The 26,470-nt window shown below is 39.2% G+C and overlaps 1 protein-coding gene across 1 annotated transcript in view; it reads right to left on the reverse strand.

Moving 5' to 3' along the window:
• Window positions 1-26,470, reverse strand: part of LOC126419033 (protein abnormal spindle) — a 165,299-nt gene that overhangs the window by 76,946 nt on the left and 61,883 nt on the right. The window contains exon 7 of the mRNA XM_050086093.1: window positions 744-1,073. Within this exon, the coding sequence (XP_049942050.1) occupies window positions 744-1,073 (330 nt within the window). The remainder of the gene's footprint in view (window positions 1-743; window positions 1,074-26,470) is intronic.

Below are 26,470 nucleotides of genomic sequence, written 5' to 3' on the forward strand. Positions count from 1 at the left end.
TTTCAACCCTTAGCATAGAGTTGCGTCTAAAAAATCACATGGAAGCATTGTGAGTAGCTATATATTGGTCAGTCATGCAAAACTGTATCTAATAGATTATCTTAACATGTGATAAGCTGGAGATTAAGAAAGGAAGACTCAACCTTTGCAGATCATCTTTTAACAGAAAACCACTCATAGGATGTAGAATGCGAAGTTTCACATTTTGTAAAGCAAGATGACACTTCTGGAAATATTGAAATCAGCCAACATGACAAAATGTTAGCTTAGTACTAAATGATCAAACTATTTTCAGTTTCCGCAATTTTAAATCAAGTTATAATTATTAGATTGAAATTGTAAATTTAAAATTATTTGTCATCATTTGTTAAATGTACTGTTTTCTTTTTTAATGTAATTATTTCTGCATGACAAAAAATGTAATACATTCCTATGTACACACTCTACATGATCATTTTTGTACCTTCCTTGTAAGCTGCATATGATCTTACCTGTTTTTGCATTATCTCTCACCTGAAGATCGCCTAAGAAGCCAAAAACTGGTTTGAACCAAATAAAATTTTGCAGGACATCAGGAAGTGTTTCCTATTTAGTACAGGTTATTCTTCTCCTTGTATATTATGTTGGAGCAATAGAGAAAGTAAAGCTATTGTACTGGCACTGTGTGTGCTACTGAAAAAAATCAACAATAGTCTCATCTATGCAGAAAGTATCAAAGAACAATGTGATGCTTTTATTCATACCTGTTACTGATTCAGAGTTGCAGGCTAAAGTGGCTGGTGGTGTTAGCAGTGAATTCAGCCATTTTATGAAGTGTCTCTCACATGCATCAACCCACTGTTGGTCATAATATGCATTCCATGTCAGAAATGGATCAAGAGAAGAAACAGAAATATTTGTATTTACAACGTTTCCAATAAACGTTGCCATGTTAGTTATGTCTTCACATTTCACTCTCTTCTGTGGCACCTTCTTCTTGTGATCCACAACAATAACACCTCCAGCAACATTATTTTCTGTAGTTGCATGACCCCGATGTATGCCAGTACTTTCTTTCAGGGCTTGCTTGACACCTGAAGAACAACAAATAAGTGTCATCACACTGTCTCTAAAACAGATTAATCTGACAATGGAAAATCCAGGATGGAATAATGACAATATTATGAATATTCCTAATATTGTCACAGACTAATTTGAAGTAGCAACTTGCAATAATGTATTTTAGAATGAACTACTATGTTGACTTTTACATAGTGTACAAAAAGAAAAACTGTATATTAACCGTTTTACCTATCACTACATGAAACTAATCGTGCTATTTACTGAGGTGCAACCCGTGCGGTTATGAGACAGCCAAAGTCACTTCTACTTCCAGTCATCTCTATCAAAATCTGTGTGGATTTCGGAAATGCCTGCTGTGAAATCAAGCTTATTACTCCTTTTTCCAAAGTGCAAAACAGTAAGAATATAATGGCAATCATGTGCATGCTGCATGAATCTGTATGGCTTCTGATACAGTTCTGCGTTAGTGATTAACCCAGTATGTTCAAAGCTTAGGCAGTACTGGATAAAAAATCCCACTGGATCATGGATTTGAAGTTAAGTAGGATTCACTACAGAACGGTACAGAAACCTAATCAGAAGCATAAGTAACATCAGACATATTTTACTAAATTGCTACAGGACTACAGAATGTACACACAACGCACAGAACTGACAGGTGCAGTTAAGTAGACCGAAAACTTCAAAAAATATTAATGTTAAGTAACTACACATTTGTGGTGATAATTATTCTATTTCGGTGAGTGCAGGTGTTTGCCTGCAGGGGAACAGCAACTGTAAGAAAATGAAACTGTGTAGCAGCCGTAAGTTACATTCAGCTTGTGGCTGTTCCACAGTTTTAATCTTTTATTTTAATTATTATATTTACAATTTGAAAGGTCTTCATTTGTGGCAATGGCTGCATGCACAATATTCCCAACATCTAACTGAATAATAATTCTTTTTGGTAGGACAGATCTTTTAACCTTTTTAATGAGCTTAAACTTTTATTCACGTAACTGTCATAAAACAACTCATGTGCCTAAGCCTTACGTATGTCGTGCACTGGCCCTCCCCATTTACGATTGCTTTAATTGAGCAATTTGTTAATTATACAGTTGTTTAAGAAACTGATTGGGCATGCTACGGGAGAGAATGTACCGACAGAAAGGAAGTGGGTTAGATGTACAGATACAGATGTATGGATCTTATGGAATATGAAGTAGATATGTAAGTACAGCACTATGGCAATTTATCTAATTACAGACTGAATAAGCTGTGTATACACTATGCAACTATACAAACATTTTATGAAGAAGAACTATATAAACTAATTTTAAACAGCAAATTTGTGAATGCTCAAGACATCTATACTACAAATTTTTTAATTAAGTGCGGAAAATGGTATGCATTACATGTTTCCTCCATTACAAAATTGTTCTACAACAAAATCTTTTATATTTCTAAATTATCTATATCTATAAAAATTGTGTAGTGTACGAACTTTCTTCAAAAACGGGAAGGGGGAGAAGACAAGACAAACTGAAGGAAAGAAAAGGAACAAAAAATAAACCACTTTGATGAGTAATTTAGATATAAGAATTAGCAGCAGGTGTATCTGACGAGGTTATAAAATGTTGCTGACAAAAGGATGACGTATATGTGTGCAGACACCACTACAGTACACAATATCCCAGATGACTCTTGGGCACACATGTGGGACCTTAGAGCAATAACAACTGTTACCATGACTACACTTCATTATTTAATAAATAAACATTATATAAATAACACACATTCAAATTAATTATTCAGTTAAAAAATTAACACCTGACACAGTGACTCAAATCCAACTAAAGAGTAACAGCTGGTAATTGAAAGATTTCACCCGCATTTAACGTTTCCAATAACCCTATTAAAAATATAAACATGGTATATAATATAAAGCTTAGGTTGGCCAATGTGGTTTCTTTCTCGTCCTATAGCACCAAGGGCATCATGTCTCCACTTTGACAGACTCTGCACACAGTTCAGGTCATACCAGTGCAGTGGATATAGCATAAAGGTTATTAAATTCCTTTAATGAAAATATTTTCGTTTATTGTATGTACATAAGCTTAATGTAGTAAGCATTATTAATACTCCGAATAACCTGGTAGTGGGGTCTTCTGAATACCATGTTTTGCACAAAACGAAGTTTAGTACGAATCAAATCCACAGTCTCTCCATGACAAGTACAAGCACAATCAGATCAGACTGACAGGATAGCAAAAGAGAAGTTACACAAGATTAACATCTCCTTAACATTCAGCACACAATTACAGATACCAACATATTTAGAAAACCAGGTCATTTATCAATGCTGATGGATTAGCAATCATCTCGAAACTGAAGAACAGCTCATGAATATTGTACCTTCATACTGGGTAATATTATGTGTTTCATGACACGAAAATATTACAGTAATAATTGGTAGCATTCAACAGCAATATTTGTCCTACACACAACTCAAATACATGCTCTCATTATCAGGTTGTAGAACTTGGTTCCTGAGCTTAAAATGCTAAAAGTCTGCCAACGCAATTGCAGAATTCACAAAATGAAGTGGAATAACAACACTTTGGTTTATGTGTCCTCATCTTACACTGAAATTGACAATTTCTGTCAATGGCCATCCCATCTCACCCCACACTGCACCAGACTGTGTCCTGCTGATTTGCTGTGGGCTCCAGGACTGCCAAGCTGACACTAATGCAGAGCTCAAGGAGTTGCTGCGAACTGACACGTGTACTGCATTACAGCATAAGCACAGTTATTTGCTCAATCATAATGCTACTCTGCTGGTCACCTATGTTTTCCTCATTTCTTAAGTTTATAGTCAACTTATAGGTACTTTTTCAGAGGCATTGCAAATTTATGATTATGTATCAGCCTTAAAAAAATTCTACAAAGACATTAAGAAATCTCATCCCATTGTCATTACCTTCTGCATTCAGAATATTGTCATATTTCTTTTCATTAATGGTGACAGCTCCAATTCTTCAATCAAGTCAAGTTTCCTCCCTTCCTTTTCTAAATGCAAGATTTCCAAGTCGTCTTCAATTCGCTTAAGGGGATGACCTGTTTTGCATATGTGGTTCACAGCAGCTGATTTATCATAATTGCCCAGTCTGAATGCAGCTTAATGTTCCTCATATCTGATCGAAAATATTCTTCCTGTCTGTCCAACATACTTCGCATCAAAGGATATACACTGAGTTTTATAAACTCCCAATTTTTTAAACTTTTTTTTACATTTTTACCGACATGTTTCAGGTAATACCTCACTAGACTGTTTGTCTGGAACACTTAACACGACGCAGTTTAAAAATATTGATGACCTTTGGCGAGACTGTTTCATAATACAGCATAAAGACCCTTATTATTTCTTCACTCAGTTTATTCATTTCTGTTCTTATTACCTTCACACAGCAATTTGTTAATGATATTTACATTGTAACCATAATTAATCACTACATTCTTAATGATAGTTAGTTCTCTGTCTCTATCCTTCCTACCCACTGCCATGGTGACAGCCTTGTGAACTAAACTACGAAAGGCAGCTTTTTTGTAAACCCAAGGATGGCACGAGTTACACCATCTGTTGTTCTCGGTTTCCTGTGAATGATAAATATGTGCATATTGCCCCCCCCCCCCCTTTTAATATTCAAATTGGGGAATTGCAAACTGCCGTCAGTTTCATGCTCCGTGGTAAACTCAATGTTCCTCTGGGCATCTAACTTTTTTACAATTTCTTCTATATCTTCCACAGAACTCTCCACAAGCAACAACGTATCACCTACATAACATTTCTAACACCCAACTTTACCCATAATGGCTTTGTCAGATTTTAAAACTTTATATTTTGGGTCACTGATAAAAATATCAGCCATAGTTCCTGAAATGCTGGACCCTGTGGCTAAACCATTCTTTCAAATATAAAAATTATTAAAGGTGTAATAGTTAAAATTTGTAATCAGCTGTAAGAGTTCAGTTAACTGAATGGTCTCTTGCCTGGAAGTTTTACTGTATTCGAGGCAATTTTTTCTTATTTTTTCTATCGTTTATCAATGGTATATATTTTTATTACATTTTATTTTGTGAATGTTGCAACTGTGTTGTTAAACTTTTTAGTGTTTTAACCTCATGAACTAACTTTTTAAATGTGATGAGAGCATTGTTCTCAAATCACATCGTTGAGTTGTTTGTAGGACAAATATTATGTTTGAATGCTACCAATTACTGTAAAAACAAGACAACTGTTACCTCATATTCAAAATGGATAGTATTAACTGAAAATATTGCTTGACACTTAAGATAAAGTACATAAAAAGAAGCATAATGGGTGAATATGTCCAGCACGGCACACAAACATAGTGTGCAGCACAGGCGCTCTGAAATCTATCCACAGAGGTGTTTTTGCCATACAAAATATCAAAGAGGTTTACACATGTTGTAACATATGGCCACTTGAATAAAAAATGGGCCTCTCATAAAACTATTTTTCTTTATTGCAAATACAAGAGTTTAATGCCCGGCACCATCGAGGTCATTAGGGACAAACGCAAACAGCTTACATGAAAACATTTTGTATTACAGAATAAATTTCTTTTATTTTTTTCAATGATCACGAAACTTTTATACTACATTTTTCAGCATGTCATTAATGACAGAAAATGGTTGTTACAGTGAAAATTGTATTCTAGGAGTAGCTTTAGTAGACAGAAGTTGTGACTTATTGTGTTGTAACTGGGCTTGAAGACTACACATTTTCAGTCCAAGAATTTTTGAAGCAAATGCCTAAAACTGGCTGTGTACTGCAACATTTACGGAACGACAGCATTTCCTTCATTACCAGCACTGGAACTGTTGGTTTACTGATCATCTTCATCAATATATCACCTGTCTACTTCACTAACTCCATCCTCTTATGTCAGATTCAAACAGAAGGCATGATACATATGTGGTATGTGAGGAAGAAATTGTTTGGGGTTCTTTAGCCTTGCCTCTGATACTCCTTTCTCCCCCTCCTTTTCTATGGATATAACACCATAGGCTTTGGCATGCTCACAGCTTATGGTGACCCATACGCCTATCAAGGCTCATGCTTTCCCAGTTTTCAGAATCACCTGTGAAGTATTTGCATTTGATTACCATTGAGTAGGTATGTTCTGTGCGAAGCCTCTTAATTTGCAGCCATTTTATTTGTTGTACATTAGTAGTGTTTTTCAACATTCATGGCAGTGTCTTTTAATCCATTCAGCAAGTAACAGTCATCTACCTGCATTCTCAATTTTGTTTTTGGCATAAGGCCACTGAATACTGAGGGTCTCAAATGTAGTTCGAGACAAGTTAAGCACAGGCTGGCTGTCATGGTAGGGGGTTATGGGAGTGGGATCTTGGGCATGTAGACATGTGAAAGTTTTAGTAGCCATGGAGTGTTTGTCAAGTGCGCAATGTGTGTTTCATTTTAACTCCATTGTCTCCCATGCCATCTTCCAACACTATCAACGTTTCGGTGAGAAACCTTGAAGCCACTGATAGCCACAAGCCAGACCCAGGAGAATACTGACTGTGTGCTTGAAGCTTTATGGAGATTTCTGCCAAAACCAGCTAGATTGTGCAGCATAGAACTTGGTCTCAGCAATCAGTAAGAAGGATTTTGACAAATTATCTCCACTATCATCCATACAAGATAGGGTTGTGCAAGCACTCAAACATCAAGATTACAATAAACCAGATACACTTTTGCCAGTTGACATTGAATGTTATGGGATAAAATGAGAATTAACATTTAAAGAATGAGTGATAAAGCCCACTTTTACCTTAGTGGTTTTGTCAACAAGCAGAACTTTTGATATTGGTCTCATGAAAACCCAAATCGTCTACATGAAATCTCTCGCCAGTCATAAAAACTAACAGTATGTTAGGCTACATCATCTATGGAAATAACCAGACTTTATATTTTAGAAGCTGACAATGGTAATGGTAAACACTATACATTATGCTGACATTTTGGGAACATTTTCTCTTAACTCTGTGCCTATCAACCAGATGAAGAAACACTTTCCAGCACAACAGCGCAACAAGCCATTCTGCTGCAGTGTCAGTGGATCTGCTTAGCTTCACATTTCCTGGTCATTTCATCAGGGGAAATGGAGATATTCTGTAACCTCCCATTCAGCAGATTTATCACCTCTATTCATTTTTCTTTGAGTTTACCTGAATTGTAAAGCTTTGCTGGAAGACCATTTAACCACCAGAGATGATCTGAAGGATCATATTCTCTGACACTGTGTGCAAAACCAAGGACACCTCTGAGTAACACCGTATTAATAATAAAAAATAAATAAATAAATAAATAACTTTCAGAGCAACTAATAATTTCCACTCATGAAAAATGCTACGAAATGGAAAAAGCAAATAAGGACAGTGGTAGGGATGGAAAATAGTAGACTTTGGTTTATTGATGGAGTTTTAGACAAATATAACTATTCCATATATGAGATCACGTACAGAACACTTTTGTGGCTCATTCCTGAGATCCCCACACCACATTGGATTAAAGGAAGACATTGAAGCAATTCACAGGTGTGCTGCTAGATTTGTTACCAGTAGGATCCGTAACCACCCAAATGGTACAGACATGCTACGTGAACTCAAATGGGAATTCCTGGAGGGAAGATATTGAAATTTCAGAAATTACTGTTGAGAAAGTTTAGAGAACAGACTTTGCAGTTGACTGCAGAACAATTCTACTGCCACCAATGAACATTTTGTGTATGGGCAACAAAAACAAGAGAAATTAGTTTTCCTAAGAAGGCATACAAACACTGTTGTTCCCCTTCACTTCATTTGTAAGTGGAATAGGCAAGGGAATGACTTTTCGCAGTGCAAGAAACCCTCCAACATACACCAAATGGTGGCTTGCAGAGTACATGTATTTTCATCCGTATATATGTAGATGTACATGCAAAAATAACAATGGAGGAAAAGACAGATTGCTACTTACCATAAAGATGACATGTTAAATTGCAGACAGGCACAATTAAAAGACATTTACACATAAGCTTTTGGTCTTTGCCAGAAAAAGAATGAGAAACACACACCATTCATTCATACAAACAAGCACACCTTAAACACACATGACAGCCAACTCCGGCAGCTCGGATCAGAATGCAACTACATGGAATGGAATGGAAGCAGCAGTCTGGAAGGGACATGAAAGAGGAAGGGATAACAGTATGTGAGTGGGGGGAGAGAACAGTGCTGTCTGGAAGAGTGTGCAGGAACTAGGGAGGACTACAATGTCAACATGCTATTTTGTCTAAAACTGACATGGTGAGAACATGGCTGTGTAGAATTAATGTAGGTTAATTCTTACAAAGAAGACACCAACCAGCCACTATTAATAATGCTATTAACAGCATTATTTACTTAAATAAATACCATTATTAATAGTGGCCAGTTGCTGTCTTCTTCTTTGTAAGAATCAACCTACATTAATAGAATATCTACAGGCTCAGCATCAGGAGGTTGTAGGTGAGGGAGGTGGGGAAAACAAAGTGAAAACGGAGAGGAGAGGGAAAAAATGGGCAATTACATTGGCAGAGGGTGGCAATAAAAGAGGACGGGAAATGAGAAAGGAGGGGAAATGTTAGGACACCGGGGGTGGAAACTGTTGGGTGGAGAGTGAGAGGACAGTATGTAATTGTAGATTGAGGCCGGCATAACTACGGAAGCAGAGACTGTGCTTTAGGGTAACTCCTATCTGCGCTGTTCACGAAAGCCAGTGGTGGAGGGGAAGATCCAGGTGCTTCAGGTAGTGAAGCAGCTGTTTAAATGAAGCTTGTTACGTTCAGCTTTGTGTTGTGACACACGGTGGGGTGGTCTACTTGCTCTTGGCCACAGTTCGTTCGGTGGCCAGTCATCATTGACAGCTGGTTCGTAGTCATACCAATATAAAAAGCTGTGCAGGGAATGGAGCAGAGCTATTAAATGACATGACTGCTTTCACAGGTGGCCCAGCCCCTAATGGGCTAGTATAAACCTGTGACAGGATTGGAACTGGAAGTGCTGGTTGGTTGGATTGTGCAGTATTGCACTTGGGTCTTTCACCGGGATATGATCCTTGTGGCAAGGGCTTGGGACTGGGAGTGGCTTAAGGCTGGACTAGGACATCGTTGAGGTTGGGTGGGTGACGGAACACCAATTTAGAGGGAGTGGGAAGAATCTCTTGTAGGATGTTTCTCATTTCAGGCATGATGGTAGGTAATCAAAGCCCTGGTAAAGGATGTGATTCAGTTTTTCCAGTCCGAGGTGGTATTGGGTGATGAAGGGGGCACTCCTTTGAGGCTGGTTCTTGGGGTGGTGGGAGGATTGGGGGGTTGAGGGGGAATGGCATGGGAGACATGTTTGCAGACTAAGTCTCGGGGATATTTCCTGTCTGTGAAGGCCTTGGTGAGAATCTCAGCATACTAGGCAATGAGTTCTTGTCACTGCAGATACACTATCCCCAGGTGGCCTGGCTGCATGGGAGGAATTTTTTGGTGTGGAAGGGTTGACAGTTGTCAAAATGCAAGTAGTATTGGTGATTGGAGTGTTTAATGTGGGCAGAGGTGCTCATGGAACCATCAGAGAGAAAGTAGTCATCATCTAGGAAGGTGGCACACCAGGTTGTGTAGGACCAAATGAACTGGATAGGAGATAAGGTGCTGAGGTAGTGAAGGATGAAGATAGGGTGTCTTGGCATGACCATGAAGGTATCATCAATGAACCTGAAAAGACTTGGGGTTTGGCATTTTGGGAGGTCACAAAGGTCTCCTATAGATGATCCATAAACAGGTTATCTACGCGGGTGCCATATGGGTGCCCATGGCTGTGTCACAGATTTGTTTATATTCCTTCTTCCCCTCACAGGAGAAGTAGTTATGGGTTAAGATAAAGTTAGTAAAGTGTATGAGAAATGAGGTACTTGGTTTGGAGTCTGAACAATATTGGGAAAGGTAGTGTTCAAGTGACCATAGGCATGAAGGATGTTTGTGTAAAGGAGGTGGTGCCAAGAGTGACAAGAAGGAATCCTAGAGGTGGGGATGGTGGAGAGTCAGTGAAGGAAGTGGTGGGTATCTTTGATGTGGGAGGCTAAATTACGGGCATTTGGTGCTGGTCAATGAGGGCCAGAATTCTTTCAGTGGGGCACAATAACCAGTCACAATGGGGCACCCAAGATTGTTGGGTTTGTGGTTTTTGGGGAGCATGTAGAAGATGGGTGTGCAGGGTATGAGGGTGAGGAGGGAAAACAGATTCATGTGAGAGGTTCTGGGAAGGGATCGGTGGTTATGGTGGACTCCTGGTATGGTGAATGACAGGCAGAGGCCTTCTACGAGGTAGTCATTGCAATTCATGACAAAAATGGTGGGACTTTTTACTCCAGGTAGGATGATTAGGACAGTATTTGTTTTGAGGTTGTGTATGGAAATTCCTTCTTCTGCTGAAAGATTGGTGTTCTGAGAGAGGGACCTGGTGAAGAAAGAGGAGGCTAAGTTGCACGTAAGGAATTCCTGGAAGGCAACCAGCAGTTGGTTAGGTGGCAGCAGAGGAGGATCACAGTTGGATGGTGGTATTAACTGGGAGGGGCAGGGTTCGATGTTGGAATTAGGTTGGCTTTGGTTGGAGGGATTGGTGCACAGAAGTGTTTCCATTGCAGGGATCAGGAAAAGGCAAGTAGCTTTCTGACAAGTCCAGTGTGGTTAAACTTGTGTGTAGGGATGAAGGTGAGGCCTTTTGATAGCCATAGTCACCCAGGGCCCACGTATGTACAGTGACAAGAACTCCCTTGCCCAGTATGCTGATGATCTCACAAAGGCCTTCACAGATAGGCTGTATCCCCCATACCTAGGCCACAAACATATCTCTTATGCCATTTACCCTCACACCCCCAATCCTCCCACCACCCCAAGAACCAGCCACAAATGCCTACCCCCTTCATCACCCAATAATATCCTCTCGGGACTGGAACAACTGAATCAAATTCTTCACCAGAGCTGCAGTTACCTATCATCATGCCTGAAATGAGGGACATTCTACCTGAGATTTTTTCCGTCCCTTCTAAATTGGTGTTTCATAACCCATTGGGGAGAACAGGAGTTTGTGGCACAACTTGACTAGAAGAAGGGATCGGTTGGTAGGACATGTTCTGAGGCACCAAGGGATCACCAATTTGGTACTGGAGGGCAGCGTGGAGGGTAAAAATCATAGAGGGAGACCAAGAAATGAATACACTAAGCAGATTCAAAAGGATGTAGGCTGCAGTACGTGCTGGGAGATGAAGAAGCTTGCACAGGATAGAGTAGCATGGAGAGCTGCATCAAACCAGTCTCAGGACTGAAGACCACAATAACAACAACCCACCCAACCGCAACAATGACCTAATCCATCCTTACGCCACTCCCAGTCTCTACTCCTTGCCACAAAGATCATATACCTGCGGAAGACCCAAGTGCAAGACTTGCCCAATCCACCCAACCAGCACTTCCAATTCCAGTCTTGCCACAAGTTTATACTAGCCCATTAGGGGCCAGGCCACCTGTGGAGCACACATGTCATTTAAAAGTTCTGGTACAATCAATGCAAATCATCTTATACTGGTATGACTACCAATCAGCTGTCCACCAGAATGAACAGCTACCGACATACTGTGGTCATGAGCAGAGTAGACCACTCTGTGGTACAACATGCAGCTGAATGTAAACTTGGCTTTAATGCCTGCTGCACTACCTGAAGCATCTGGATACTATCCTCCTCCAGCTATTCTGAACTTCATTTTTATTTTACATGTCTAGTTCCATAGGACCAAACTGAGGAGCATATCTCCAAGTTCATGGAATGTGTCAGGACATGAAATTACAATGTAAAAGTTATAACAGATAAGATAAAATGTTTATGAACCCAAGAAAGACAAGCCATAAGTTTATGTAAATGCAATCAACAAAATAACACAAGAATCAGCTTAATTTTTTCAAGGAACTCCTTGACAGAATAGAAGGAGTGACCCATGCGTTAACTCTTCAGTTTCAATTTGAAAGCACGTGGAATACTGCAAAGATGTTTAAACTCTTGAAGTAGCTTATTGAAAATGGATGCAGCAGTATACTGCACACCTTTCTGCACAAGAGTCAAGGAAGCGCAATCCAAATGCAGATTGTATTCGTGCCTGGTATTAACTGAGTGAAAGCTGTTATTTCTTTGGAATAAGCTGATACTGTCAACAAGAAACAACAGTATATATATATTTTGAGAGGCCAATGTCGGAATACCCAGACTAATAAACAAGAGTTGACAAGAGATTCAAGAACTTACACCACTTATCGCTCGAACCACCCATTTCCGAGCCAAAAAAATTATCCCTTAAGAATGGCAAGAGTTACCTCAAAACAGAATACCATAAATCATAAACAACTGAAAAACAAGGTGAAGGTTTATCACCTTTACTGTTCAACTGTATTCTAGAAAAAATTGTAAGGATCTGGAATTCGGAGCTAAAAAATTACAAAATTGAACCAATAACTCTGGGAAGGAAAACAAATGGAATTACAGTAAACTGCTTGGCTTTTGTGGATGATTTCGCAATACTTTCAGAAAACATAACAGAAGCAGTTGCTCAAATAAACATTCTGGAAAAATTAGCAAACAGAACTGGTCTCAAAATTTCAGCTGAAAAAACAAAATTCATGACAAATATAAAAAATGCACCAAAATACATAGAAACACAAATAGGTAAAATAGAGCGAGTAAATAAATTTAAATATCTTGGAGAAACTATCCAACAGAACGGACTAGAAAAAATCTGCAATAGATGTAAGAATTAACAAAATGGAAAGAGCATATGGTTTGACCAAAAATATTTACAACAAGAAATGTATATCTAGAAAAACAAAACTAAAACACTACACCACAGTGGTACGACCAGAATGTTTATACGGATCTGAATGCCTAACGAACTATAAGATGGACAAACTAGATGTACTGGAAAGAAGGATTATTAGAAAAATAATTGGTGCAATGAAAACTGCAGATGGTTGGAAAATAAGAAGTAATGAGGAGATCTACAAAAATAGAGAGAAAATATCTGAAGTAATGGCCAAACGAAGATTAACCTTTATTGGACATCTCTACTGAATGGATTGAAATAGACTAACAAAACAAATACTCCTATATCTCTGGAAGAATAAATCGACAATAGCATAGATTAGTCCGCCCCCTCGTGGTCTCGCGGTAGCGTTCTCGCTTCCTGAGCACGGGGTTCCGGGTTCGATTCCCGGCGGGGTCAGGGATTTTTCCTGCCTCGAGATGACTGGGTGTTGTTGTGTCGTCTTCATCATTATAATTCCCACTACGGTCGGAGGAAGGCAACGGCAACCCACCCCCATTAGGACCTTGCCTAGTAAGGCGGTGCGGGTCTCCCGCATTGTTCCCCTACGCTCTGTAAAGAAGCATGGGACTTCATTTCCAGCATGGATTACAGAAGTACGAAAAGATCTTGAAAGAAACAACATCGAAGAATCAGAAATAGCAGAAAGAAACCGTTTTAAAAACAAAATACTAAATTTGGAAGGCTTTCAAAGCAGAAGAAATAAAAAATCAGGAACAACATGGACACAAGAAAGGAAGAGACTTCATGGGGAGAAAATGAGGGAATACTGGAAAAATAGGAAACAACAACAACAAAGGAGGAAGAGGAACTGAAGTTGTTAACGTGATCCTAGTTGATCAATACGATTGTAAAAAAACTGAAAATATGCAAAGTTGATAACTTTCCAAGTCGAACAATAACTTACTTCAGATACCATTTGAATAGTAAAAATCACAGCATTAAGTCTTTGAACAAGATTCTGGATGTGGGCTTTCCACAACAGTTTACAATCTATCTGAACACCTAGCAATTACAGTTGGTCGGCTTCACTATGTCCATTTGGTGTAATTAAAACACTGAGTTTTGATTAATTTTGTGTTAGACACTGTAAAAACTGAGTCTTATTGTGATTTATCATTAGTTTATTTTCTACAAGCCATGAACTTACATCTCGAACTGCACTATATGAAACAGTGCCAATGTTGCACACAAAACCTTTTATCACCAAGCTAGTGTCATCAGCAAACAGAAATATTTCGGAATCACCTATAATACTAGAGGGCATATTATTTATATAAATAAGGAACAGGAATGGACCCAGTACTGATCCCTGAGGCACCCCCCATTTGACCGTGTCCACTCAAGCCCCACACCACAGCAATTTTCAACACTGTGAATAATTTGCTGTCTGTTGTTAAAGTAAGAGGTGAACCCACTGTGAGCTACTCTCCATATTCCATAATGTTCCAACTGGGAGCCATATTTTGTGATCAACTCAAACACCTTACTTAAATCAAAAAACATGCTTCGTATTCGAAACCTTTTGTTTAATTCACCCAGTACCTCACAGAGAAAAAGAGAATATAGAATTTTCAATTGTTAAACCACTTCTAAAACTGAACTGAACATTTGATAGCAAATTATGTGAAATAAAATGATGAATTACTCTTACACACACACACACACACACACACACACACACACACACATACACACAGCCTTTGCAATAACTTTAGCAAATACTGGTTGCATAGAAATACGTCTAAAATTGTCTGCATTATCCCTTCTTCCCTTTTTATAAAGCGGCTTCACTAGTGAGTACTTCAATCGTTCAGGAAACTGACCATTCTTAAGGGCATAATTACAAATATGGCTAAATACAGGGCTAACATGTGCAGGCAGCCCGTCATATCTGTGAGTCCTTAATCTTCAGTGATTTAATTGTTGACTCAGTCTGCCCCTTGTCAATATCACAGAGGAGTATTTCAGACATCAGTCTCAGAAAGGCATTTTCCAAGAGAGTTACATGATTTCCTGTAGAAACAGTTTTTATTTAATTCAGCAGCAATGCTCAGAAAGTGATTGTTAAATACTTTCCATATATCTGACTTACCAGTAACAGAAACAGTTTCACTATGAACTGACTTTATATTGTCAACCGTGTGTTGCTGACCAGAGACCTCCTTCACGACTGACCATATGGTTTTAATTTTATCCTGTGAATTAGCTATTTAATTTGCGTACCACATACTCTTTGCCTTCCTAGTAACATCTTTAAGCCTGGTACAATACTGTCTGTAATGAGCTACTGTAGCTCAATTGTGGCTACTTCTAATGCTTTCATGTAATTCCCACTTTGTTCTGCATGGTATCCTTATCTCAGTAGTCAGCCAACCAAACTGCTTTTACTGTTAGTATCTTGTTTAGAAGGTTCTAATGGAGAGCAACTTTCAAAGAGCATGAGAAATGCATTATATTTGTCATTTATGTCATCTGCACTACAAACATCCTGCCACTCTTGTTCCTTAAGAAGGTTTAAAAACACTATTGCCACAGGATTAGCTTTTATACATAGTTTGTAATCACATATAACACTTGTTTGATTATAAAAACCTTCTAGTGTTAAAATTTATGCATCATGGTCTGAAAGGCCATTCACCATTTCACTAGCAGAATAGCCATCTAGTAATGAAGTACAAATCAAAATATTGTCCATGGTTGTGCTGCTGTCCCCCTGCACCCTGGTTGGAAAAAAACACAGTCTGCATCAGAACATATGAATTTAGGAGATCTTCCAACACCCTTTATCTTGCACAATCATATACAAAATTAATATTGAAGTCATCACATGTAACTAATTTTTGGTACTTCCTATAAAGTGAATGAAAAACCCTCTCTAGCTTGAGCACAAATGCTCTGAAGGCAGAATTAGGGGATCTGTAAACAATAATTAAAAGTTTAATTTCATGAAATTCATCTGCCCACACTCAACATTCAAATACTTGTTCAGTGCAGTGTCATGATACGTCTGTGGACTCAAAAATAATACTCTCTCTCTCTCTCTCTCTCTCTCTCTCTCTCTCTCTCTCTTTTAACATACATACATACATACATGGCCACTCCCCCACTCTGCAAAGAACTCCTTGAAAAACAGCCAGCTATCCTAGTAAAGGAAGCCTCTGAATGGTCAAATTATTTAAGTGGTGCTCTAATCTACCAATAATATCAGAGTTGACATCAGTTCACAAACTTTATCTCTATCACCTCTTATATTTTGAGGGAATATGCTAATTCCTTCACTTCTCATAGTTGGGAGTTATCCTTACAACACATTCTCTGCTCCAGTCACTACCCCAGCCTCGTTCTATGATAACATACTATTCCCATACCCTCCACCCTACAGTTCCCAACCCCTCTGTCTCCTCCCTCTTCCCCTTTCTTGTCTCCCACGCTCTTTGATTGCGGTCCTCTGCAACTATGTCCGCCCATCCTTCCCCACCTTTCTGCACACAACCTCCTGTTGGCATTCTAGTCCCTGCACACACTACCAGACAGCACTCCTCTCCCCCCCCCATCCATCCCACCTGTAACTGCTATCGCTTCCCCTACCCTGCCCCCTCCAGATTGCTGCTTCAATTCCATGTAATAGTTGTGCTCTGGTCGGAGCTGCCGGAGTTGACAGTCATGTGTGCATGAGGTGTGCTTGCTTGTGTGAATGAATGGTGTGTGTTTCTCTTTTATTTTCTGATGAAGGCTGTGGCCAAAAGGTTAAGTGCCTGTCTGAAACTTAACATATCGTCTTAGCAGTAAGTAACAATATGTCTTTTCCTACATTGTTGACATTCCAACCTGGAGTTTCCATTGTTTGTGTCTTTTTTTTATCTTCCTGTTTGATTGCCCCACCCTGTATCATCTCTTTAGAGCAATTTCTCACTCTCACGAGACTGTTCACTCCTACAGGGCCCGGCCACTTACTACCACACTGTATTAATCGGTGGAGACTAAGCATCCAACTATCAATTCAGAAAATTACAGTTATGATAGTGATGGGTGTGACAAGACACCCTGAGGAATGTTACTAAGTGCCTTCTCTGAAAACTACATAGGATAAATAGTTTGGAACCCCACTCATGACGGAAATATATCTAACAGCAACATGCAGACCTAACCTCTTTGAGGATGTCCACATCAAAACTGGTATCAGTGATCATGAGGCGCCTAAGGTAAAATGATTGCCAAAGTATAAACTGCAACTAAAAAAAGTAGAAATTTGTGTGTCCAACAGACTAGGTGTGAAAGCCATACATTTGTATCACAATGAGAAACTCTAAACTTCCAGTACTGGGCAAAAGCATGTAGGGGAACTATACCTCAAGTTTAAAAGACTAGTTGACCATTCACCGGATAGATATGTGCCCAGCAAAACAGTTCATAATGGAAGGGACCTTCCACGGTATACAGTCACTGTAAAGAAACTTCTACAGAAACAGAGGCTACTGCATAATATGCGTAAAGCAGAGCCTAGGACTCTAGGGAGAGAGATACGGATTGCAACATGTTTGTCAAGTGAGTAGAAAAATATTTTCACATGATCTTTCACAAAATGGAAAGAAATTCTGGTCATATGTGAAGGCTGTTAGTGGCACCAAAGTTAGCATCCAGACCCTCATGGACAAGACAGGAACTGAAACTGTGGACAGCAGAACAAAAGCAGAAATGCTTAACTCCATTTTCAAATCTTCCTTTACAAAGGAAAACCCAAAAGAATTGCCACAGTTTATCCGTGTACCACCGAAAAGATGACTGAAGTAAGTGTTAATCTTAGTGGTAGAGATAAACAGCTGAAATCATTAAACCTGAACAAAGCTCCAGGGTCCAATGGAATCCTTGTCAGATTCCATAATGAATTTGCAGCTGAGTTAGCCCCTCTGTCAAATATAATCTATTTTACATCTCTCTAACAAAAAACCATACCAAGGAGTTGGAAGAAAGCACAGGTCACACCCATTTACGAGAAGGGTAGTAGATTTGATTCACAAAACACCACCAGCCAGTATGCTTGACATCAATTTGTTGTAGAGTCATGACAGATATTCTGAGCCCAAACATAATGAGGTGTGTCTAACAGAATGACCTCCTCCGTGCCAAACAACCACAATTACAACAACATCAAATCATGTATACCCAACACACACTCTTCAGACAATGGAAACTATAGGTAGGAAAATCAACAATGTAAGAAAAAGACAGATTGCTACTTACCATAAAGAAGAGATGTCAAGTATTTGACAGGCACAATTAAAAGACACTTACATTGAAGGCTGTTGCCGAAAGCTATATGTAAGTGTCTTAATTGTGCCTGTCTGCAACTTGATGTTTCTTCTTTACAGAAGGGAGCATACTTTCCTCATGTGACATATTGAAAGCTTTGGATCATGGCTGTCAAGTAGGTACAGCACTTCTTGAATACAAAATGCATTTAACACACTACCATATTAATGCTTACCATTAAAAGTATAATCATACAGAATATCAAGCAAAATTTGTGGCTGCACCGAGAATTTTTTTGATAGTGAAGATGCAGCAGGTTATCTTGGATGAAGAGCCAACAGATGAAGTAACTTCTTGTGTGCCCCAGAGAAGTGTGTTGCAACTCTTTCTGTTCATATTGTATATTAATGACCATGCAGACAATATTAATAGTACTGGAACCTCAGACTTGTTGCAGATGACACATCTATAGTGAAGTCATGTCTTAAAGAAGCTGGATTTTGACAAGATAAATATCTTGTGCAACTCATGATAAAATACTGCTGAACTGTATGTGGCCCACACCAAATAGAACTAACTGGCGATATCGAACATATCGTCACTAGGCAATGAAAACCTCGTAACTCCATCTGACAATGAAATCCACGTAACTCCATTACCAAATGTAGACAATTATGCCACATAGCCTGTTCAAACCTTCCTTCTTCGATTTGAACGGTGTCACCATCTAGCTGCAATTCTGAAAAACTCACATCTCCAGCCATCTGTAGTTTGTGCTGTAAACCTCGCATCTCCGGTAACTGCCATTGTTAGTGTGCAGGGCGAACGCATGCTCTGAGATTAAAACGTTTTTTGATGTGATAGTAACCTTTTTGGTCTGACGGACCCAACACTGCTTTATTGCTACAGTTATGTGTTAGTATTTCTAGGTATTTATGTATAGTATTTTAGTATACAGAATTAATAATGACCTCGTTAAATACAATGTTGACTTACGAGTTTTTCATTGCGCGTAAACCAGACTGCACTCGGTACATACGAGGTTCTAATTTTAGAACTTAACAGAATCCTATACATCCTACAGTAAATACTTTGTTTTCAGCTATGGGTAAAAAGAGTAAATTCACTCTTCACCTTCTGAAACAAGCCGACAACGGATCATATCGTATAAAATCACCGGAAGAAGATTATAGTCAGGTTCCTCCTTGTCCTGCACCAAAAGAAAGAGTAGACCTACAAAATGAAGGTAAACCATAGTTCATATTGTTGTAACTTGAAGTAAGATCCTTGTGTGAAAGTTGAGGTGCTTAAATTATTTAAATAGTATTGATGACATTATTGTTTACACTACAGATAATGCGCAAAAAAAAGCCAATACAGAGGTGAATTCCACTTCTGAGTTTGAAAGTCTTTTCGAACACAGCAGCGAGGATGATATCTCGAGTGGCAGTAGTGATGCGTATGATCCAGGTAAAAACAAAGATGACCATAGCAGGAACAACAGCACGGAAGACAACGATGACGAAGTTGATGTGGGAGTAAAAAGTACTAAGCGCGCCATAAAAGGAAAAGTAATCAATCACTTCAAAGTTTGCAGAAAGAAAAATGTATGAGGGGACAGGATTATTTAGGAATGCAGAAAGATGAGTTTGGCAAAAAGAGACCAACAATGAGCAGAAGTAGGAGGGAAATGAAACCACGATGTACTTGTGAACATTCTTCCTTAAATCGGAACAGGAATTGCAAGGATATTACAGAAGAGCAGAGACAGCTAATATTTAATAATTTCTGGCAGGATATGTCTTGGGGTGAAAGAAAAAGTTTTGTTAGAAGCCATGTCTACTACGCTCCAGTTAAAAGACACAGAAATAATTCAGAATCTAATAAATCTCACAGTTCTAACACACTACATTAAAATTTTGTAATAGAACGACAGAGAAAAACTGTCTGCAAGACTATGTTTCTGAATACTTTGTGCTTAGGCGAATGGGGTGTCGGAACATGGGCATCTAATGCATCAGGAAGAACGCTTGCAGAAGGACCTCAAATGCAGGACAGACCAACGAAAGTTTCAGGTGGACGACAATCAGCATCAGATTTTTTTGCAGAGTTGCCGAAACTGGAATTGCATTACTGCCATCATTCTTCCACAAAACTCTACTTGGAACCTAACTGGCAGAGTAAATCAGAACTACATAGGGAACATATAGAATTTTGTAAGAAAAGAGGACAAATCCCAGCTGATTACAAACAGTTCTGCGAGGTATTCAATGAAAATAATCTTCACTTATTTTCGCCTAAAAAGGACCAGTGCGATCTTTGTTGTTCTCACCAGACAGGCAATCTCTCAGACAATGAATACTCTTTGCATATGGCCCGAAAAACTTATGCAAGGGAAGCGAAAAATAGTGATAAATTAGGACCAGCTAGAGTGTTTACTATGGACCTTTAGCACTTCTGCTTTCTCCCAGACTAAAAGCATCTGCACTGTACTATAAAAGCAAACTGAAGGTCCACAACTTTACCATCTATCATTTAAAAAGTAACGACGGTTATTGTTACCTTTGGCACGAGAGTGAAGGTGGACTAACAGCTTCGGAATTTGCCAGTATACTCGTGCATTTTATAGAAAGGTACATCCAAAATGATTCAGAAGCTATTTTCTATAGCGACGGATACACATACCAGGATCGAAATTCAGTCATGAGTAATGCATTGGCTCATCTCGCCAATCAGAAAGGCATTACAATAGTGCAAAAATTTCTGAAGAAAGGTCACAGTCAAATCGAGTGTGATTCCATGCACTCCACCATAGAAAGGAAGTTAAAAAACAGACACATTTATACTCCTGCTGGCTATGTAGAAGTTGGTGCTACCGCAAGACAAAGACCCAGACCTTATGTTGTCAATTATTTGGACCACACGTTTTTCATGTCCTATGATAAACTCTCATTGTATTCGTTTATTCAGCCAGGATCCAAAATTGGGGATCCAACAGTGACTGATATCCGGTGTCTCAAGTATGATCCCTCCGGAAAAATGGAATATAAATTGAAATTCAGCGATACATGGGAACCACTTCCAAGAAGGATGTCAAACATACCCAGCTCTCTACAGTTTACCACTAAAGATCAGTGCAGAAAAGTTTACACATTTGCAACAACTAAAGCTGGTCCTTCCTAAGGATGTACATTCATTTTATGACACACTGCCTCACATTTATAATGAGAGAACATGTCTGTGCCTAAAAAACTGCAGCCGAAAATAAACTTGTTTACAGCCACTTATGACTGTGATAGTAGCAGTAATATTAACAATAATAAATGTTAATAAACTGCACAAATGTTTACAGTAATAAAAATTTAATTAAAGCTAATGACATTGTTTATATTTTTTAAAACACTGTAATTTATTAACATCCAGATTCCAATATTTTGATCAATGTGAAATTATTCATTTCACTTTATATCTGTAACAATGTATCCTTACTGATGTTTCATAATACACAAATAATGCAAACTTTAAGTAAGTATTTTTAAAACAAACTAAACATTCATTCATCTCAATTCTTAACCGTGCTCTCGTTACATGCCTCTTATCTCCATCACTACCCAAAAAATAACTGTGAAAACCTCGTAACTCCAAAAACCGGCAGACAATTTGAAGTGCATAATAAAATCTTATGTACCAATGACCGGATCCATATTGTGTAGCAGAAACCACTACATTTGACTAATCAGGTACCCATGTGATTTCTATAATTAGTTTTTTGTTTCTCCTGTAAAATTTGACCAATTTGAGTTACGAGGTTTTCATTGCCTAGCGACGATATACAGAAAAGGGCAGCACGAACAGTCATAGGTTTCCAGAATGAGATTTTCACTCTGCAGCGGAGTGTGCGCTGATATGAAACTTCCTGGCAGATTAAAACTGTGTGCCGGACCAAAACTCGAACTCGGGACCTTTACCTTTCGCAGGCAAGTGCTCTACCAACTGAGCTACTCAAGCACGACTCACACCCCGTCCTCACAGCCTTACATCTCCCAGTACCTCGTCTCCTACCTTCCAAACTTAACAGAAGCTTCTGTTAAGTTTGGAAGGTAGGAGACGAGGTACTGGCAGATGTAAGGCTGTGAGAACGGGGTGTGAGTCGTGCTTGGGTAGCTCAGTTGGTAGAGCACTCGCCCGCGAAAGGCAAAGGTCTCGAGTTCGAGTCTCAGTCCGGCACACAGTTTTGATCTGCCAGGAGTCATGGGTTTGTTTGACCCATGGGAGAGTGCTGCAGAGATGCTCAAAAAACTGAACTGACAGACTCTTTAATATAATCATGAACTGTTCAAAGACAGCTTACTTATAAAGTTTCAAGAACTGGCTATAAATGACTCTAGGAATATACTACGACCCCCTACGTATCCCTCCCACAAGGATCGTGAGGACAGATTAGATCGATCATAGCACCCACCAATGCATTTAAACAATTGTTGTTCTGACTCTTCATATGTGAATAGAACAGGAAAAAAACATTAATAACTGACACAATAAAACATACCCTCTGCCATGCGCTTCACTGTTGTTTGCAGGGAATAGATGTAGATCCCTGTACTGGAATAGAGATACCCCACAATCTAGTAGCACTGGTTGAAGTACACAATGACATGACATTTAAAATATGACTACAGCAGATTCTTTCGGAGAAATGCTACTAGTCAATAAAAGAATTCATGGAGGATGAACTGGTAATTCGAGTAAAAGATCATCTAGAAATAATAACACAGTTTTTTTATATGCTGTCCATTATAATTATCCGGGCTGTTATGCCGTGGTCGGTTGATGAATTCGGTGTCGATTCCCAATGTTTCGTCTCCGACTGCGGGAGACATCTTCAAGGGGGTCCATAGCTCAATGGAAGGTCTAACACACCCATTGGCTCGCTACTGACTGCCGCTAAATTCCGTGCCTGCGCGCTCCCGCGCCGCGGCATGACGTCACGTGTTTTGAAAACGTCAGTGCAATTGGCCGCTGTCTGTCACCGTCGATCGCCGTTGCCATCACCCAGTTGTGGACGGGTGGTACACATCTTCTTTAACACTGGCATCCATATACCGTTTAATTTCACACCCTCCTCCTTTCGGTTGAAATTATTTGGGTGTTTAGCGATTTCGACTGCCTCCCTGTAGAGCCTTTCGTAATATCCGCTTGTGGCCGCTAGTACTTGCGTCTCCTCGAAACGAATATTGTGGTTCCCTGGCTGGAAAGCATGCTCCGCAACAGCTGATCGTTCCGTTTCTCCTCTTCTACAATTTCCCTTGTGCTCTTCCAAACGTTTAGAAACAGTTCTTTTAGTGGTACCCACATAAACATCACCACAGCTGCATGGGATCCTATACACTCCAGCTTTTTCCAATGGTTTGCTAGCGTCCTTGGCAGGCTTAAGGTATTCCTGTATCTTCCTGGTGGGCTTGTAAATTACGGTAATATTCCGCTTCATCAAGAGCCTCCCTATTCTTTCCGTTACATTTTTAACAAACGGCAGGAAAACCTTAGATTTTGCAGTAGCCTGTACGTCAGTATGATTTCTGCGTGGCTACCTCAACGCACGTTTTATTTCGGCGGACGAATATCCGTTCTTCATTAGCGCATTGTGGAGATGTTCCATCTCATCGTCGAGCAACTCAGGTTCACAAATATTTCTAGCTCTGTCCGCTAACGTCTTGATAACACCCCGCTTCTGTTGTGGGTGGTGGTTCGAATCCCGGTGCAAACAACGGTCCGTGTGCGTGGGTTTGCGGTATACTGAGTGGCCCAAACTACCATTTTCATTTATAAAAACAAGCACATCGAGGAAATTTAATTTGCCGTCTACCTCCTCCTCCACTGTAAACTGGATTCTCGAGTTTATACTGTTCAGATGTTCGTGCAACCGGCTTAGTTCCTCCGTTGGGCATCGACACCGAATTCATCAACCAACCACGGCATAACAGCCCGGATAATTATAATGGACATGACATTTCCAGCTGTGAAAGTCTACATTTTTATATGCTGTCAACAGCCGAGGAATCATTAATCCAGAGGTTAGCAACACGTTGATTGCTAACTTCTGATAGATTGTGAGTGCTTATTTGGTACATCATGCAGGTAGTAAGAGTGCAAAAGAAAAAATGTTGAATAAGAGCGACAATTGTTTTTCGTAGCTCTGAAATTCTGCACTTTTTCAACATAAGTTTGTTTTATTCTTTAACGAATGTGAACTGGTACCAACATCCATCTTAAACCCCTAAAACCATGTTAATCATACCAAAATATCTGTACCAGAGTTAATAATATCTGGATGCACTACCAAAAAATTATGGAATATGCAATATCCTGGGAAAAGTTCAAGAAATACTCAACTACATTTATCACATTAGTTCAATCAGACACCATCTGTGTGCTAGTAATTGCTACATTATTTCCTGTGTCTTTACACATTATAGGTTCAGTACTTTTTGGGAGGAGCCCAGAGTTTCATAACATTACAGTGCACTATCAACTCCTGCGATGTAATACTGCATGGAACAGATGTAAGTAAAATACTGTAAATAGGTTGCGAATGCTGTCAGCAATGAGACATTTTGTAAGAATGTTGTCACAATTTGCCACATCCAATTGAATATTATCTCAAATTTCGTGACTGATCGTCAGGGAGATTTTGTGACTAAGATCTTCAAACGTGATCATATATCAACAAAATAATATGTAGTGCAACGACTTCACGCATAATCAGTTGCGTATGTACAAAAAAATAAGAAAATTATCAGTCCATTCCAAACGAGAACGCAAATTTTTCTCAACAGAAAGAAACGGCCTATGCATCTGTGAAAAAGACGAACGTTGAGACACATTTTGAAACTGTGCACCTAACTGTTAATCCCAAGTTTTCTTTATACCACAAACTGAGGAAATAAAAAAGAAAATCAAGAAACTTAAAAATCCATTAAGTTTTCTGCAAAATCCATTCACAAAACCAGTAGACTAAACTGTTGCTGCCACACTTCCTTCTTATTGTGTTTTGCATGCATCGGTGAAAAGGCGCTAATCTTTTGAAGATGGCAAATTCATAAAACAATATTAGAGAAGGAAAGTTGCTACTCACCATATAGCGGAGATGCTGAGTTGTGATAGGCACAACAAAAAGATTCACATGCACACAAACGCAACTCACACACACATCTCTGGCAACTGGTTTCAGCTGCCTCAGACTGCAGACATGTGTGCGAGCTGCATCTGTGTTGTGTGTGTGTGTGTGTGTGTGTGTGTGTGTGTGTGTGTTGTTGACAAAAGCCTTAATGTCCGAAAGCTATAACTGTATGAATCTTTTTGTTGTGGCTATCACGACTCAGCATCTCCGCTATATGGTGAGGGTGAGTAGCAACTTTTCTTCTCTAATAATGTTACATTCCATCCTGGATTTTCCATTGCAAATTCATAAAAGATGCGTTTCAATAAGCTGCTGATGAGCTGCTTCAGAATTTCTAAAACAAGTGTGAAATAGTGGCTAACACTGAACACCTTCAACTTAATCAAGGACGGTCACAAGAAGAGTTGAAACAATGTCTAATGATGTTTTTTCTCAACTGAAAACCGACTTTCATGCCCCCCCCCCCCCCCCCCGAGCAATTGCATGAGTCCAGTAATGCAACAGGCAATGCTCAAGTTGCCAGAGTTTGTAAGGATGATTTTTAGTAACTTTGCTGTCGAAAAATAACTTTTGAAAGTAATTTCTTTGAAAAACCATACAGGTGGAGACATACTTTTTCCCATGGAGAAACTCATCCTATCTGAGAAGTACTTACTATGAAGCTTGTAGGCATTATCACAGAGGGAACGCCAGCAATAAGAGTTTCTAAAAATGGTTTCTTTGCTCAATGCCGAAGAGACCGAAGTTTTCCAGAGATCTTCACATATCACTGCGTTTTATACCAGCTGTCTCTGCCTGTGAAGTTTTCTTTTTTTTTTTTTTTTTTTAATTTGAATAAAATTATGAAAACTGTATCATCAAAGTTAGGAAAAGGAAATACTCATCCTGTATGGTAAGTCTCCCATGACCCGCAGTTCTGGGTGATTTTCCTAAAATCTACCCTTTTCCTAGACCTCTCCAGTACTTTTCCTTCACCTCCTCTTCCCTCCCTTCAACCCTTCTGCCTGAAGAAGAATCCACTGGCTTCGAAA

Source organism: Schistocerca serialis, chromosome 9, assembly GCF_023864345.2.
Source record: "Schistocerca serialis cubense isolate TAMUIC-IGC-003099 chromosome 9, iqSchSeri2.2, whole genome shotgun sequence".
In the NCBI taxonomy this organism is placed as follows: domain Eukaryota; kingdom Metazoa; phylum Arthropoda; class Insecta; order Orthoptera; family Acrididae; genus Schistocerca; species Schistocerca serialis.